Below are 17,735 nucleotides of genomic sequence, written 5' to 3' on the forward strand. Positions count from 1 at the left end.
GGTCTACATGGGGCATCCTGGAGAGGATCAGCCTCGCAAGCGGCTCTGCTAATCACCCAGCCCCGATTCCGCTAGCGGGTCCCGGTAGGTCTCACGCCTGTAGCTCCTGCAGAGCTGGGCTTTCAGCAGCGCCCACAGAAGCACCGGCCGGGCCAGGCCTCTGGGTCCCGGCTTCGCGGGACACTGGAGGCGTCGGAGGCCCTGGCCCCGCCTCCTCCCCGGCAAGGCCCAATGGGGCGGCGGGCCCGGCAGCCCCGCCCCGGTGGTGTCCGCTCGGCCCGCGCCCGCCAGGCCCAGCGTTAGCCCGTGGCAAGGCAGCTGGGAGGAGCGGCGAGCGCTCTGACCTCTCCCGCCCTGCTCTTTCACTCTCCTGCTTGGGATGGCCGGCTACCTGCGGGTCGTGCGCTCGCTCTGCAGAGCCTCAGGCTCGCGGCCGGCCTGGGCGCCGGCGGCCCTGACAGCCCCCACCTCGCAAGAGCAGACGAGGCGCCACTGTGAGTGCCGCGCGGAGGGTCCAGGCGGGCGCGCGCCCCCAGCTGCGACGTGGCAGCTTCCCAGGCTGGGGCCGGGGAGCGCGTCCAGCCAGCCCGCAGCCAGGGGACGGCGGGGCCGGGCGCACAAAGGGCCGGGGGACAGCTTCGCTCCGTGCTCCCCCGCCCGGAGCTTCCCGGCCGGGCCAGGCGGTGGGTGGGGACTTGAGGGACGGTGGCAACTGGTGGCCCGGGCGACGGCCAGTTCTGCGCGGGCGGGGGCTCGGGGCTGCCGCGCGCCCCTAGGTATTTCGGGAGGAGGTCCTGAGAGTGTCCGGGACCCGAAGGGTGGCCTGCCCGCCCTGCGCCCCTGGAACGAGACTAGCACCCGCTGGGTGCTGGAGCACCCCGCGCGCTCCCCTGGCAAGAGGGAGGGTCGTGGCGCGGCCCCTGCTCAGACAAAGGCTGGGAGGCGGGAGGCATGCACTTCCCCTTCCTTTTCAGCCAGGCGCACGCTGATACCAGGCCCACGTCAGCTATTTTTGGAGCCTTTTACACACAGCTGGAGGAGCGTCCTTTTTAATTTTCCCCTTTTGTTTGGCCGCCCCCACCCCCACCCCCACCCCTTCGCCTTCATCGCTGCACTTGAGGCTCCATCCTGGGGCCTCTCCTTGACTTGACCTGCCTTGGCAGGCACATGCCCTCCCTGCCTGGCTCACTCGCCGCAGAGATCTGGCAGCCCGCGCAAAATGTCACTTTGCGGAATTGTTCCCACGGCTTCTGGGTACCCTTAGCTCCCTGCTTAGGAGAGAAGACAGTAGTCGGGTCGTAATAAGCAAGACTTAACCCGAGCCTCCGTTACCAACGCAGGCTGCCTTGCCTGGCGTGTGGGCATCGGCCTGTCCCTCACCCTGGCTACCCAACACAGCTACAAAAGGCAGGGAACAATGTAGGTCCCTTGGCCCTGTCTGATGCCTGTTGTCATGGAAACCCCTATCCTAATCTGGCCAGGAGCCCCTTGCAGTGAGCCAGGAGAGTGAGGAAGAGGGGGTGGGGCCCGCCAGCCCTGGCCTGGCCAGAGGAGGTAATGGTTAACCAGATTGTGGGAGCAGCTGACTAGAGCTGGGGGTAGGGAGGCTTGGGCCCCAGTCCTGCCTCCCCTCCCAAGGAGAAAGGGGCATGTCTGCTTTTGTACCTCTGGGAATCTGTCTCAGGGATCAGCCCAGCAACTCCCAGGTTCCAAGTGCCCCAGGCCCCTAAGATTCCCATAGAGCACACCACCTTCAGCAAAAATACGGTGGAAGTGAGCTACAATCTTTAATTCTCCCTTCTTTTCTGCCTTGATGGTAAAAAAAGAAACAAAACAACACAAAAAACACAAAACTGGAACACAAAGCCCCTTTTAAGGGTCCTGAATTTGGATGCAGAAAAAGTAGTCAGTTGTGGGTCCTTCTAGAAGTCCCCATGTGGGTTGGTTATGAATGGGGAAATTGCTTGGTTTTTGAGTTGGACATCAGACTGTATACAGTTGCGACTCTGCCAACTTGTTACCTGGCAACGCAGCTGGAGACAGAATACTTGGTATTCCCCTTGATGACAAGGAAAGAATATTTTTGGGCTAAAAGAGCCCCGTGTCTTTGCTGCCTGGTAATTCCTGCACGCATCTTTTCCTATTTTGCAACGCCATAGGCTTAGCGACTGCTGGTGATGTTTCTGGTAAGTTAGAGCTTGGGGCAGTGGGGGCCAGTTCTGTGAACCGCCCGGTGGGAGAATTACTTATCTAACCTTCCTTTACTCCACTCCTAACCCAGAAATTTCTTAATTCTTGCCCCTTAAGTGTGCAGATCTTTCTGCCATGTCAGATAAGGCCCTAGCTGCCCTGCCAGAGCTGATTTGGGTGGTTGTGTTTAGGCCTAGTAGGTACTGAGGAAAAGCCTCTTTGGAATGGCTGAGGCCTGCTCCCACATCTTCTGTGTGAAGTTGAGGGCTCTTGGGCTGGTTCCATTCAGGGTATGAGGTGCTGGAAACTGCTCTTGGATTACTGGAAGCTGGAGTCTATGGCCTTCTCTGGGGTTTATACTCTGTAAACCCATGTTAAAAATACCAGCAGATTACAAATATTAGTACACTGTAGGTTGTAAGCTTCTGCAGGGCATGGGGCCCAGTGCTGGTGAGAGATGCCACCTGTGTACATCTGGTGCAGGCTGCTGGTAAGAACTCACTGGCCCCTGTGTGGCAATGCATACCAGATGAGTGAGAGGGGAGGAAGCACATTCAGTGAAACAGAAGATGAGGGCAGGGCAGCCCTGACCACAGATGGCGTTGACTTCAACTTGACCTTTATTTATGTCTTTGACAAAAGTAGTGTACTCCTACTTTGTGCCAGACACCATGCCGGGTGCTGGGGATAGAGCTGGAAATGAAACCAGCAGAGACTCTTTCAAAACCCTTAGGAGCTCGAATTCTGATGTGGGAGGGGGCAGACAGTAAACAAGATAGACGTTGACTAGCGTGATATATGGGTACAAGAGCTAAGGAAGGCCAGGCACTGTGGCTCACACCTGTAATCCCAGCACTTTGGGAAGCTGAGGTGGGAGGATTGCTTGAGGCTGGGAACTCCAGACCAGCCTGGGCAATATAGTGAGACCCCGTCTCTACAAAAATAAAAAATAAAATTAGCCAGGCACAATGGTGCGTGTCTGTAGTCTTAGCTACTCAGGAGGATCACTTGAGCCCAGGAGGTCAAGGCTGCAGTGAGGTATGATTGTGCCACTGCACTCTAGCCTGGGTGACAAAGCAAGACCCTGCCTCCGCTCCCCGCAAAAAAGAGAAGAGCTAAGGAGAAAAAGACAAGAAAGGTGTGCACAAAAGTTTGGATAGGGCAGCCAGAAAAGTCCTCACTGAAGGAATCACTGAGGAGGGGAGGAAGCAGGCCATTTTCTGGAAGCAGGGGAAGAGGGACTTGCAGGTGTCAAGGGCATGATGGAAGAGCAGAGAGGATGGTGTGAAGGCTGGCTCAGCAGGCACCAAGTTGAGTTTGGCAGTGGGGTCTGTAGAGGGCTCACAGGCCGTTTTTGAGAACGTTGGCTTTTACTTTGCAGGGTTTTGAGAGAAGTGCCGTGATCTGATTTCCGTCTTATCAGGAGCATTCTAGCTTCAGGACCTGGCAAGAGAGGATGATGGCTTGGATCTGGATGGTGGCACTGGGGATGGTGAAGAAGTGGTTGGATTCTGGGTATATTTTAAAGGAAGTGCCAGTAGTGGGGAAAGATTCCAGTTCAGGAGATTTTACATAACAATCTAGATACCCAGCAGGCACTCACTCATGGCAAGGATGGGCTTGTCTGAGGGTGGCTTCTGGTTTTGGTGGTTTGGATATGGATATGAGAGAAGGGAAGGAATGAAGGATGACACCAAGGAAACTACTAGAGTTTGTTCCAAAATGGCTGTTCTGGCCCGGTGGGGTGGCTCCCAGGACTTTGGGAGGAGGCGGGCGGATCACTTGGGGCCAGAAGTTCGAGACCTTCTTGGCCACCATGGTGAAACCCCATCTCTACTAAAAATACAAAAATTAGCTGGGTGTGGTGGCGGGTGCCTGTAATCCCAGCTACTCAGGAGGCTGAGGCAGGAGAATTGCTTGAACCCGGGAGGTGGAGGTTGCAGTGAGCCAAGATCATGCCACTGCCCTCCAGCGTGGGCGATGAGTGAGACTCCATCTCAATACATACATACATACATACATACATACATACATAAAATAAATTATACGAAATTGCTGTCCAGCCTTCTTGAGCCCCCAGGAATTGGAACCTTTCCCCACTCTCTGATCCTTTGCTGGGACGTGCTGACTGAACAGCCCTCTATTGAGAGCATGGGTCGGAATGTGGAGGGAGCAGTTATGCCTGGGGCTGGCTGCCTGTGACTGGACCTCTAGCCTCCTGCTGGGAGCAGCAGGAAGCCAGGGATGGGTTTTGAAATCCTTACTTGGTATTGGGTGCTAGGAGCCCCAGACTCGGCCTAATGGGCCTCTGGTGAGTGGTGTAATTCCATCCTACCCTCTCGCCAAGAGACCAGTGTTTGTGCAATGCATCAGCTGAAGATTCATGGTGGCTGTCACTTCGGAGGTTTTCAGGGAGGCCTAGCTGCTGCTCCATGCATTTCAGGTAGCTTGTCACCACTTGTCTCCCAGAGAAGGGCAGACCATGACTGTATCTCCACCATACAGGCTGAACAGCAGACAGGGGTCTCAAACTCCAGTGCCCTGGGCCACACTGGAGGGCACTTAGCTGTCATGGAATGAAGGGAGAGGCCCTCCTCAGCCCAGCCCATCCTTGCCATGAGTGAGTGCCTGCTGCATATCTAGATTTTTATATAAAATCTCCTGATTTTATTTTGACTGGTTTAAATTTTTATTATTTTGGAAAAAAAGTATAAAACTTACCATGTTAATCATTTTTCAGTGTACAGTATTGTTGAGTACATTCACACTGTTGTGCAACCATTACCACCATCCATCACCAGAACTTTGTCACCTTGCAAAACTGAAACTCTCTACCCATTAAACAACACCTCCCCATTTCCGGTCCCCAGTCCCTGGCAACCACCATTTTACTTTCTGTTTCTATGAATTTGACTATTCTAGGTACCTCATGTAAGTAGAATCATATGGTATTTGTCTTTTGTGACTGGTTTATTTTACGTAGCATAATGCCCCCCAGGTTCATCCACTTTGTAGCAGGTGTCAGAATTTCCCACCTTTTCAAGGCTGAATCATATTCCATTGTAGATACGGTAGTCCCCCTTATCCTTGGAGGATGCATTTCAAGACCCCCAGTGGATACCTGAAACTGCAGAGCCTGTGGATACTGTGTTTTTTCCTATGCATACAGATCTATGATAAAGTTTAATTTATGAATTAGGGACAGTAAGAGATTAGCAATAATACTAGTAATAAAATAGAACAATTATAACAATATAGTATAATGAAAGTTACATGAATGTAGTCTCTCTTAAAGTATCTTATTGTACTGTAGTCACCTATTTTTGGACTATGGTTGACTGTGGGTAACTGACACCACAGGTAACTGACGTCATGGAAATAAAACCTTGGATAAGGGGGGACTGTATCACATTGTCTTTATCCATTCATCTGTGATGGACACGTGGGTTGCTTCTCCCTTTTGCCATTGTGAACATTGCTGCTATGAATGTGGGCATACATGTATCTCTTTCAGACCCCGCTTTCAATTTTTTTTGAATGTATATCCAGAAGCAGAATTGCTGGATCATAATAGTAATTCTTTTTCTTTTAGCTGAGGAACACCCATACTGTTTTCCACAGCAGCTGCACCATTTCACATTCCCACCAACTGGGCACAATATTTCCAGTTTCTCCACATCCTTGCCAGCACTTTATTTTCTGTTTTTTTGTTTTTTTTGTTTGTTTGTTTTTTTCCCCCCAATAGTAGCTATTTTAGTGGTTGTGAGGGGATAGTGGGGTGGTATCTCATTATGGTTTTGATTTGCATTTCCCTAATGATTAGTGATGTTGAGCATCTTTTCATGTGCTTGTTGGCCATTTGTATATCATCTTTGGACTTGAAATGTCCACTTAAGTCTTTTGTCCATTATATTTATTTATTTCCTGTTACCCAGGCTGGAGGGCAGTGGCGTGATCTCTCTTCACTGCAACCTCCACCTCCTGGGTTCAAGCAGTTCTCCTGCCTCAGCCTCCCAAATAGCTGGGACTACAGGTGTGTGTCACCACACCAGGCTAATTTTTTTTCTATTTTTAGTAGAGACAGAGTTTCACCATTGTGGCCAGGCTGGTCTTGAACTCCTGACCTCAAGTGATCTGCCCACCTCGGCCTCCCAAAGTGTTGGGATTACAGGAGTGAGCCACGGTGCCCAGCCAGTCTTTCGTCCATGTTAACAAGGAGTTATTTGTTTTATTGTTGAGATTTACTGATTTTTAAAACTTGGCCACCAGGTAAGATTTTTTTTAAAAAACTACTACCTGGAACAAGCAGAACAAGTCTCTGCCGGCCTCGGCTCATGTGTTTTAGGCATTTCAGTATCCCAGTGGGGTACTGGATAAGTGCTTAGTTAGCACTTGCCGGTGAGTAAATAAGCAGGTCCCATGGTCCCTGAGGGTTGACACACCAGGTCTTTGATCTTGACCTTGAACTCTCCTAGCCATGCCTGCCTGAAGGCCAACCGTGGAGCCCAGGCTGAGGCTGAAACCTGTAAAACTGGTCCCAAGTGAGTCTCTTCTTAGGGCTCCAGATTATGATAGTTCTTTTTTTTTGTTTTAAAACAAATTTGATTAGCTGTCCTCAAATGAACTCATAGGAGATGCTCCCCAGAACTAAACTAGCTCTACAACAGCTCAGCAGACTTTCCGCAGGTTCTGCAGCTCTTTCCACTCAAGCTTTAGAGAAAAGTGAAAGAATCTTGTAGATTGGGTTCAAAATCCCCATCGCATCTTGGGAAAGGTGGCAGAGCCAGCAGCAGCCAGCCAGCTTTTGTTCTCTAGGGAATGAAACAGTTCAAGGCTGTGTTTGTGTTCTGCTTCCCTACATCTGACCCACAGGTCTTCCAGAGACTGCATTTGGGTCAGGGACCTGGGTTCTATCTTGCCTGTGATGCAGACCACACTCTCTGAGTCTCATTATTCCCCCTAAATGATCTCTAAGATTATTTTTAGATTTAAAAAAAAAAAACAAAACACCTCTTTGCATGTCTTTGAAAAGTGAGTTGTTTGAGGTCTGTTAGGCTTTAGTCACTTTTGTTTTAAATGTGCCATGGTGGTTTCTAGGCCTGCTTTTCCAGGTATTCTGTCCCTTGTCAACTTAGCAGTTGTCAGTTCTTCCGACTTCTTTCCTTTCCTTTCCTTTCCCTTCTTCTCTCCTCTCCTCTCCCCTCCCCTCCCCTCCCCTCTCCTCTTCTTTTTTCTTTTCTTTTTGATGGAATCTCGCTCTGTTGCCCAGGCTGGAGTGTAGTGGCGTGATCTTGGCTCACTGCAACCTCCGCCTCCCGGGTTCAAGTGATTCTCCTGCCTCAGCCTCCCCGGTAGCTGGGATTACAGACACATGCCACCACGCCCGACTAATTTTTGTATTTTTAGTACAGATGGAGTTTCACCATGTTGGCCAGGCTGGTCTTGAACTCCTTACCTTCAGTGATCCACCTGCCTCAGCCTCCCAAAGTGCTAGGATTACAGGCGTGAGCCATTGCACCCAGCCCCAACCCAGTGTTTTCAGATGAGCATTCTCTTCCCTTCATCTGATTTGCTCTGTCTAATCTAGAGTGGAGCTGGAAGACACATCACTACGTTTCTAAGGACTGTGTGTAACACAAGAGTAAGCAGGTTGTAAGTGAGGCTGAGGAGTGCTGCTTTGGGGGGAGGGCACAGCTCTCAGCCATCCTGTTCCGAGCTGGTGAGATTTCCCTGTGACTGAAGTTTTAGTAGATCTTGTTCCCTGCTCTGCAGTTGCTGCTTCTTCCCAGGCTGTGGGCAGAGGAGCAGGCTGGTGCTCCGGTGCCGCTGTCTGCTGCAGGCTGAGGTTCAACAAACCTTGTCCAAAGCAGCTGTATTGATTCATTGTTAGGTGGCTAGTTCCTGAGCTTTCTTTGAAATGCACTTACCATACTGTTGGGTTTTCCTGCAAGTCAGACTCTCCTTCAGTAGCATCTCCTGCTCCCTACCCTCCATTGTCTCCTTGGACCTCTGATCAGCCCCTCATTGAGTCCTTTGATGCTTCTCTGGTAGGACTGACCGACCTGCGTCGACTGGGATCAAGGGTTCAGAGTTCCATTCGCAGGTGCTGTAAGCCTGTCCTTCCTGTTGAATAAGATCAGAGTCCTCGTGGCTCTGCTGTTTTCAAGCTCTGTAACCTTGGGCAGTAAGCTGTTAACCTCTCTGAGCCTCAGTTTCCCACATTTAAAATGGAGATAACGGCCAGGTGTGGTGGCTCATGCCTGTAATCCCAGCACTTTGGGAGGCCAAGGCAGGAGGATCACCTGAGGTTAGGAGTTCCAGACCAGCCTGGCCAACATGGCAAAACCCTGTCTCTACTAAAAATACAAAAATTAGCCAGACTTGTTGGCATGTGCCTGTAATCCCAGCTACTCGGGAAGCTGAGACAGGAGAATCGCTTAAATGTGGGAGGCGGGCGGAGGTTGCAGTGAGCCGAGATCGCGCCATTGCATTCCAGCCTGGGCGACAGGGCAAAGACTCTGTCACAAAAAATAAAAATAAAAATAAATAAATAAATAAAATAGAGGTAATGATACCTCCTTGGGGTTATTTTTGGGATTAAATGGAATCACATTATATAGCATTGGTACCCTGTAAGGCACATAGTAGGCACTCAATACCTGTCTATATACCATTTCCTTTATCACTACAAGTTAGTTAAGGGCTCTTGGGTTACAAGCAACAGACAAAGTGACTGGTTAACTTGGAGAGGATTTTATTATGAGCTACACAGGGTAGCTCATAGAATTGCAGGGAAAACTGTAAAGAACTAAGTCTTGGACAAAAGAAATATCTAGGCATGGGTGTGTAGCCCCAGCTACTAGGGAGGCTGAGGTGCAAAAAATAGCTGGGTGTGGTGGCATGCGCCTGTAGTCCCAGCTACGTGGGAGGCTGTGGTCGGAGCATCACTTGAGGCCAGGAGGTCACTGCTGCAGTAAGCTATGATGGCATCAGTGCATTCCAGCCTGATCAACAGAACAGGACCCTGCCAAGAAAGAGAGAGAGAGAGAGAGAGAGAGAAAGGGAGGACTGAAGGACAGGAAGGAAGGAAGGAAAGAAAAGGAAGGAAGGAAAGAAAGGAAAGGAAGTAAGTGAGGATGGATCCAGGTGCTCTAAACCAGCAGTTACCAAACTTTTTGGCACCAGGGGCCAGTTTCATGGAAGACAGGTTTTCCATGGGTGGCAGAGTGGTGGGCAGCGGGGATGGTGATGGTTTTGGGGTGATTCAGGTGCATTACATTTATTGTGCACTTTATTTCTATTATTATTACATTGTAATATATAATGAAAAAATTATACAGCTCACCATAATGTACAATTGGGGGGAGCCCTGAGCTTGTTTTCCTGCAACTAGACAGTCCCATCTGGAGGTGCTGAGAGACAGTGACATCATCACGCATTAGATTCTCATAAGGAGCACGCAACCTAGATCCCTTGCGTGCGCAGTTCCCAGGCATGAGCTCAGGTGGTAGTGCTCACTCGCCTGCTGCTCTCCTGCTGTGTGGCCCAGTTCCTAACAGTCCATGTACCTGCATTAAAGGCTGTGGCCTGGTCTGCTGACCTCTCTCCAGAGCCCACGGTACTAGTCCATGGCCTGGGAGTTGGGGGCCCCTGCTCTAAGCAGTCAGGGAGCTGATTTGCAGATGGGGGAGTGGACGCTGGGCAATTGGAGCCCTGGCTTTCTGCCACCGTCTCCTGGTGAAGGGCGGGCCTGGCTGGGAGGAGAGGGCGCCCCACTCCAGCCTCCCCAGGGGCATGATGCACTATGTGTCCCCGCTTCTAGATGCTGACAAAAGGATCAAGGTGGCAAAGCCTGTGGTGGAGATGGATGGTGATGAGATGACCCGTATTATCTGGCAGTTCATCAAGGAGAAGGTAGTGCCCCATCCCGAAGTGGGTGGCTCTCCAGGTGGGCTGGCCAGGGGGTGTTCTGTCCCACAGGGCCTTCTGGACTGCAGGTCCCTAGGACTCCCCCGTTGTCCTGGTTGGGCAGCAGCAGCAGTTTCTCCCCGTCTGTCTACCCTTCTTTCACATCTGGTCCGCTAATCGTTCGGAAGTCGTCAGGCGGGGGCCTGTCCCCAGCAGTCTGTGTTGTGCTGGTGCCAAATCCCACACGTTGTGTCAACTTTGAGCAGCTTCAAGGTTAATCCTGTATCATTTCCGTCTTGATCCCCTGCACTTTACCTCACTTCTTGAAAAGGAGTGAAAGGGGAACAGGGCTGGTGTGCAGGGCAGTGCCCCGGCCTGCAGCTGTGGTGAGCCGCCCTGGCAAAGGGGTCCCAGTGTGGCTACTTGGCGTCTCCAAAGTTGCCGTGGTCTGTGTATGTCCAGGAGAGCGTGCAGTCCTTGTGAAGGTGCGCCACACTGTGTGTGCGTTCATGGGACACAGGTTGAGAACTGCCACTTCCGATTGTCAGATCTCAAAGCACTTGAGGAGAGGAGGAGACCAGTTGTATGCAGAAATCTAGATGTACTTGGGGTTGGGGTTTGGCTGAGTCGGTGGGCTGTGTGAGGCGGGCGGGCAGATAGGCACAATGGGGGAAGAACCCTCCAAAAGGCTGAGGCCTGGCCTGCCAACCTCTCTCCAGAGCCCCAGCCTCTGCCAGCTCTGGCCAGGCCCCACTGAGAAATGGCTGGCTCCAGCTTTCTGCTGCGCCCCTCCACTCATCCCTGTTCTGACTGTCTCCTGCTGTGGCCTGCAGACTTCCTATGCTGCCCTTTGTTGTCGTGTCCCTGAATCGCTGGGGTGACGCCTTGCTCTGGCCCTCTATCCCCAGCTCATCCTGCCCCACGTGGACATCCAGCTAAAGTATTTTGACCTCGGGCTCCCAAACCGTGACCAGACCGATGACCAGGTCACCATTGACTCTGCATTGGCCACCCAGAAGTACAGTGTGGCTGTCAAGTGTGCCACCATCACCCCTGATGAGGCCCGTGTGGAAGGTGCGAGGGTGTGGAGGTGGGCGGGCCAGGGAGGGTCACAGGCTTCTCCCACCTGCCTCTCCAGACTTGGGGTGGGGCAGTTGGCCATGTCACTCATCTCAGGACTGGGAGGTTGGGAGGCTCCGGAGCTGGGGCTTTCCTGAGGCCAACTGCACCTGAGGCTAGTCTCCCTGTGTGTGCCTGGTGGACAGTGGGGCCTCAGAGGTCACTGTTGATGAGGCTGGGGCAGGCATGGGAAAGGGGCTGGCCTCAGGTTCCACGGTTAGGGCACAGCAGAGCTGAGGACAGAATCCACGTCTTCCATCTCCCAGGACAGTGGTGTTTCTGCTGCACTCTATGGCTCTGACAGTGGTAGGTGTCATTGGTGACAGGGCTGAGGAGGAGGAAGGTAATGCTGATGTGGTCACAGTAATGATGGCTTCTTTGGGCAGCAGTCCATTCTGGCGTGGACAATCTTGCAGGCAGGTTTGCAGAGAGATTGTGCAGAGGAGTGCTGTGTGTAAGGCCTGTGTCCTTCAGAGCCTCAGCAGCCTCTGGGGAACATCGCTGTTGCCCTCCTGCTGCTGGCTTGGCCTTGCAGGTCTGCCCCTGTTCCCATGGTCATGCAGGATCACTGAGAAGTGCCCCCCGCCCAGGCCTGGACTGGCTTCTGGTCCTTGGCTGCTGGGGCCGCTCTCGAGGGTTCCATGAAGTGACAGCAGTGTGTGAGCAGAGAGGCCAGGTTTGGATAATTTGAGAAAGGATGGTTGAGGAGTTTTCTGAGCTCTCTCTTCCTACTTTCCACAGTCGGAGGGAGCGGGCGGGAAGCACTCAAGATACATCTGCAAACTCCCCAGGCCTGCCCCTGTCCTGCAGGTCATGCCTGACCCACAGCACTGGGATCATTTGAGTGCTGAGCTCTTCATTTCACCTGAACCCTGGGAGTTATGTATCCCCATTTATGGACAAGGCAGGAGAGGGTCACAGCCTTAGGAACTGGGGCGGCGTTGGGGCCAGGACCGGAGCATGCGGAGTGGGCAGTGTGTTGTCAGGCTTCGTCAGACAAGCCCTTCTCCCGGACTGTACTCCCTCCATGTGTGACGTGGGAATCATAATGGCCAACAGAGCACTTAGCATGGACCGGGCACCGTTCTAGGCCCTTTACACACGAGCTCATTTAGTCCTTACGACAACACTTAGGCTAGGTATTTTTCCAGTAATTTTCTTTTACAGCTTCAGTTGAGTCACTTTTGTAAGCCTCACCATTAAAATTGGCAGACTTGGCTCACGCCTGTAATCCCAGCACTTTGGGAGGCTGAGGCAGGCAGATCACCTGAGGTTGGGAGGTCGAGACCAGCCTGACCAACATGGAGAAACCCCGTCTCCACTAAAAATACAAAATTAGTTGGGTGTGGTGGCACATGCCTATAATCCCAGCTACTCGGGAGGCTGAGGCAGGAGAACTGCTTGAACCCAGGAGGCGAAGGTTGTGGTGAGCCGAGATCGCGCCATTGCGCTCCGGCGTGGGCAATAAGAGCAAAACTCCGTCTCAAAAAAAAAAAAATTGGCAGACTCCAGAGCCCACACATTTGCACTCTAGACTCCACTGCCTCCCTCGTGAAGAATTTTAGGACCGCCGTCTGGCTGTGTTGTTGCTTGGGGTTCAAATTCTGGTTGAAAGGTGGCGGCTGCAGTGGGACCACTTTATCTCTGTCCTCACAGAGTTCAAGCTGAAGAAGATGTGGAAAAGTCCCAATGGAACTATCCGGAACATCCTGGGGGGGACTGTCTTCCGGGAGCCCATCATCTGCAAAAACATCCCACGCCTCGTCCCTGGCTGGACCAAGCCCATCACCATTGGCAGGCACGCCCATGGCGACCAGGTAGGCCAGGGTGGGAGAGGGGATCCACTGACCTGGGTACCCCCCGACTGGAGCTCCTGGCCTAGCCATTCTCTTGTCTCTGCAGTACAAGGCCACAGACTTTGTGGCAGACCGGGCTGGCACGTTCAAAATGGTCTTCACCCCGAAAGATGGCAGCGGTGTCAAGGAGTGGGAAGTGTACAACTTCCCCGCAGGCGGTGTGGGCATGGGCATGTACAACACCGATGAGGTGAGGCTGGCTCCGGCATCCTGGGCCCCTCCTCTCCCAGCTTATCTCTTCATCTCTGTCTCGTGGTTTTCCTTTCTTCTGTGATGGCCTCATTCTTAGGCCACAAAGAGGCAGAAATGGCCGCCAGGGCTGGGCATGGTGGCTCACACTTGTAATCCCAGCACTTTGGGAGGCCGAGGCAGGAGGATTGCTTGAGGCCAGAAGCTTGAGACCAGCCTGGGCAACAGTGAGACCCCATCTCTTGGAAAAAAAAAAAAAAAAGAAGAAGAAGAAGAAAGAAAAGAAAAGAAGTGGCCACAAACAGCTCCAGGCGTACTCCTGCCTGCTTGGCTACCCCATCAGAAGAGAATGCCTCTTTACCCTCAGTTCCAGCTCAAATGCCAGGTTGAGTCACATGACCACCTCTGAGCCAATCATAGAGGCCCGGGGGAGAAGGGCTTCTGATTGGATAAGCCCAGGGACACACTGTCAACCCCAGCGCTAGGCCTGGGAATTAGCCCTGCCCAGCCACTAGTCTAAGAACTGGGGAAAAGGCGGTGCTTTCCAAAGCAAAGTTGAGGGGCCCCTTGCTCCTGGGAAGTTGAGAGGGAGAGGCTGGGCCAGCAGAAACATCCTGTTCACTGCACGGAGGCTGGTGTTAAACAGTCGTGTGGGCCGCGGGGCACCGTTCCTGGGAGGTGGGAGGTTGCTGGCAATCTCCAGGCTAGGGCACCACGCCAGGGCCCTGTCTCTCCCGCTGCAGTCCATCTCGGGTTTCGCGCACAGCTGCTTCCAGTATGCCATCCAGAAGAAATGGCCGCTGTACATGAGCACCAAGAACACCATACTGAAAGCCTACGATGGGCGTTTCAAGGACATCTTCCAGGAGATCTTTGACAAGTAAAGCCTCATCCATGTACTCCGTGGCCTTTCTTCCCTTCCCCCCACGCTGTTCCCATCCTATACCCTGGGGAGGTCACTATTAGAATGCATTTGGCTCAGCTCCGAGGCTCAGGGAGGGATCCCCAGCCTGTCAGCCTTCTGCCCTCTCCCCATAACAGACCTTTTTACTCCCAGGCACTATAAGACCGACTTCGAGAAGAATAAGATCTGGTATGAGCACCGGCTCATTGATGACATGGTGGCTCAGGTCCTCAAGTCTTCGGGCGGCTTTGTGTGGGCCTGCAAGAACTATGACGGAGATGTGCAGTCAGACATCCTGGCCCAGGGTATGCTGGGAGGATGCTGCTCCCTGTGGGGGTGGACTATTGGTCTTCTCTGGCTGGAGGGATTTTCAGACCCTTTTGGTAGAAAACTCTAGTGGAGCAGCAGGAGTCATTGCAGGGTCCTCTGTGGACAGCAGGGTGGCAAGAGCTCCCTGGCATCTGAGTGAGAGAGGATCACAAATTAGGTTTGGACTGGTGTATTACTGAGGCTGCTCTTAGAGAGAAAGGAGGGCACAGGAATTCCAGGGCGAGGTTGTCAGCCCTAGGTTGCTCCAGTCCATGATGGAGCCTCATGACTCTGATTCCAGTAGGAAAATGGGATCAAGCAGGACTGGAGGTTCTTTAAACTACAGCGAATGCTTTTTGCATAGTGAACCCAATGGATGGAAGAGAATGTCGGGGAAGCCTGCAAACCCCCAAGCCCTAGGGTGTCCTAAAAGACAAATCAGATTGCAGTAAAAAGTATAGGTGATGAGGTCAGGAGTTTGAGACCAGCGTGGCCAACATGGCGAAACCCCGTCTCTCCTAAAAATGCAAAAAAGTCAGCCGGGCGTGGAGGCGGGCGTGGTGGCAGGCACCTGTAATCCCAGCTACTTGAGAGGCTGAGGCAGGAGAATCTCTTGAACCCCAGAGGCAGAGGTTGCAGTGAGCTGAGATTGCGCCATTGCACTCCAGCCTGGGCGACAAGGGTGAAACTCCGTCTTCAAAAAAAAAAAAAAAAAAAAGGTGAGACCGTTAGAGAAGAACAGCAAGAAATGGGCCAATTGTGTTGGGAACAAGAGCAGGAAAGGTGGTAGGCATGGGAAATAGGCAGGACATAGAGAGTGAAAGAGAAACCTAAGTTTGCCAGGGCAGCTCCTGGTAAGGGGAAAAGGGAAGCCCGGGACCGGTTCTGATGAAAAGCAGAGTCTTGTTACTTTGTGTAAACCTTTGGCTTTACTTTGGAAAGTTCAGTGGGGATCCTCTCACCAGAACAATTCCCATGTAGGATAGAAGGATGAAACGCCGTGGCAGATGAGGCAGAGGCGTGAAAATTAACCTTAAGTGTCTAAGGAATGGTGTGAAGATGCAGGTAAAATGGAGAAGGGATTGCTCACAGCCAAAATTCTTAGAATTCATAGACAAAGCATTTTCCTGTAGATGTTGTCCATGTTTTCTTTCTTCAATCCTTATTTTGGTGTCATGGGGGTGCCTTCGAAGCCCTGGAGCCCTTGACAATAGGAAAGTTTGCTGGAGTTGACATGTGGATTTGGGAACATTCGGAAATTAATCAAAAAGCTTGAAAGTGGCCTAAGAGAGCAGCTGCAAAAGTGATTGTCGGGAAATAGCTGACCACAGCTTTATTGTTTTGCTTGAATGTGCCTCCAGGTCACGAGCCAGGCTGGATGGCAGACTGTGGGGGACCACAGGACTCTGTGGGGTCTTGGGCCCTATGGGCCACAGGCTGTGGGGTGCCTGGAGCTGGTGACACAGATGGATGTTAATGTGCTGCTGATAGCCACCCTCTAGTGCCCTCCAGCCCTGTGCTGGGCCTTGGAGACCCACAGCAGGGTGGAGAGGCCTGGAACAGTCCCTGTCCTCCCAGTTGCAGTTGGGGGAGGCTGAGTAGAGCCACAAACTGTGACAGCTACAATATTGGGTTATAGAGGGCAGCAGGGCTCAGCTGGGTGGCCCCAGGAGAGGCGAGGCCCTGAGAGAAAGGCTTTCTACCCTCCAGGCTTTGGCTCTCTTGGCCTGATGACATCTGTCCTGGTCTGCCCTGATGGGAAGACGATTGAGGCTGAGGCTGCTCATGGGACCGTCACCCGCCACTATCGGGAGCACCAGAAGGTGAGTGCAGGGCATGGGGCCTCACAATGCCCCTCTACCTCTAGCCCACTGGGCTAAGGGCTGGAAGGATGAGCCTGACCCGCCAGTCCCCAGGGGTGGGCAGCTGTATCTGGGCAGCCTCCTCGCTAGCTGGCTCGGCTCTTGATCCCCTGCGACCCCCATCCCCAGGGCCGGCCCACCAGCACCAACCCCATCGCCAGCATCTTTGCCTGGACACGTGGCCTGGAGCACCGAGGGAAACTGGATGGGAACCAGGACCTCATCAGGTGAGCATGGAGGGAAAGGCTGGAGCTGCTCAGGACAGGCTCTGGGTCCTGCCCTTGCACAGATGGGGTCTCATTCTGCCCCATCCCCCGTAGGTTTGCCCAGACGCTGGAGAAGGTGTGCGTGGAGACGGTGGAGAGCGGAGCCATGACCAAGGACCTGGCGGGCTGCATTCATGGCCTCAGCAAGTGCGTGGCCTGGGGTGGTGGGCAGACCCTGGGGCCAGGTGGGAGGAAGCCAGGGAACCCTTCCTAAAGTTCCCCTCATGAGTCAGCTTAGCTGCCAGGGGGCCTGGGGCAGGACATATCCATAGCCCCAAGAGATTGCTCAGGCCAGCCTCTGCAGACCAGGCCTAGTGAGTTCCTCCCCATCCCTGAAGCTGGCTGCTCAGAGCTCCTTCTGACCCTGCCCATGCCCCTCTCCCAGCTTCTCTCAGGAGAGCAGTTACCTGGAAAGACAGACCCTACTGGTGCCTGCCAAATCGCTGTGGCCTCATGGCAGTGGCCTATAGCTGGCCTCTGGCCTATAGCCTGGGTGGCAGGAGATGGCTGTTCTGATGCCCAAGCTCAGGCTGTTCCCTGGAAGGGCCTGGAGCCGCCCCTGATGTGAGTGGTGCTCTCTCTGCAGTGTGAAGCTGAACGAGCACTTCCTGAACACCACGGACTTCCTCGACACCATCAAGAGCAACCTGGACAGAGCCCTGGGCAGGCAGTAGAGGGAGGCGCCACCCATGGCTGCAGTGGGCCAGGGCCGAGCCGGCGGGTCCTCCTGAGCACGGCAGAGGGTGAGCCTCACAGCCCCTCTCTGGAGGCCTTTCTAGGGGATTTTTTGTAAGCGAGATGTTTTTAAAAGCATATGTGTGTTCCCCCTCCTGGTGACGTGAGGCAGGAGCAGTGTGTTTTACCTCAGCCAGTCAGTATGTTTTGCATACTGTAATTTATATTGCCCTTGGAACACATGGTGCCATATTTAGCTACTAAAAAGCTCTTCACAAAACTGTCTGCTGTGTTTGTCCCTGAGGGGAGGAGGTAGTGGGACCCTGAGGCAGAGGCCCTGCTAGAGCTGGCAGGTTCCCCTGGGGCAGACCAGAGCACCTCAGGAAGGGGCTGCCACCGCGGGGAGGGGACCAGGCAGCCCTGGGATCCCGCATTCCACAGGGGCCCCCTGCGGAGC

At 53.1% G+C, this 17,735-nt stretch overlaps 1 protein-coding gene across 4 annotated transcripts; it reads left to right on the forward strand.

Moving 5' to 3' along the window:
• Positions 1 to 215: 215 nt before the first annotated feature.
• IDH2 (isocitrate dehydrogenase (NADP(+)) 2, mitochondrial) lies at positions 216 to 17,558 on the forward strand. 4 transcript variants are annotated; one of them, XM_025391050.1, is made up of 12 exons: positions 257 to 494; positions 10,013 to 10,104; positions 11,007 to 11,172; positions 11,959 to 12,027; positions 12,874 to 13,034; positions 13,120 to 13,263; positions 14,006 to 14,142; positions 14,320 to 14,471; positions 16,186 to 16,298; positions 16,467 to 16,564; positions 16,658 to 16,750; positions 17,190 to 17,558. In XM_025391050.1, exons 1-12 carry the CDS (start codon positions 380 to 382, stop codon positions 17,275 to 17,277), a joined length of 1,428 nt encoding a protein of 475 aa, XP_025246835.1. In that variant the 5' UTR covers positions 257 to 379; the 3' UTR covers positions 17,278 to 17,558. The 4 variants fall into 4 exon arrangements, with proteins under 4 accessions (XP_025246836.1, XP_025246839.1, XP_025246835.1 ...); XM_025391051.1 differs by lacking the exon at positions 11,959 to 12,027 and having other exon boundaries at positions 216 to 494; XM_025391053.1 differs by lacking the exons at positions 257 to 494; positions 11,959 to 12,027 and adding an exon at positions 2,069 to 2,186.
• The last annotated feature ends 177 nt before the right edge of the window (positions 17,559 to 17,735 follow it).

Source organism: Theropithecus gelada, chromosome 7b (genome assembly GCF_003255815.1).
Source record: "Theropithecus gelada isolate Dixy chromosome 7b, Tgel_1.0, whole genome shotgun sequence".
Classification (NCBI taxonomy): Eukaryota; Metazoa; Chordata; class Mammalia; order Primates; family Cercopithecidae; genus Theropithecus; species Theropithecus gelada.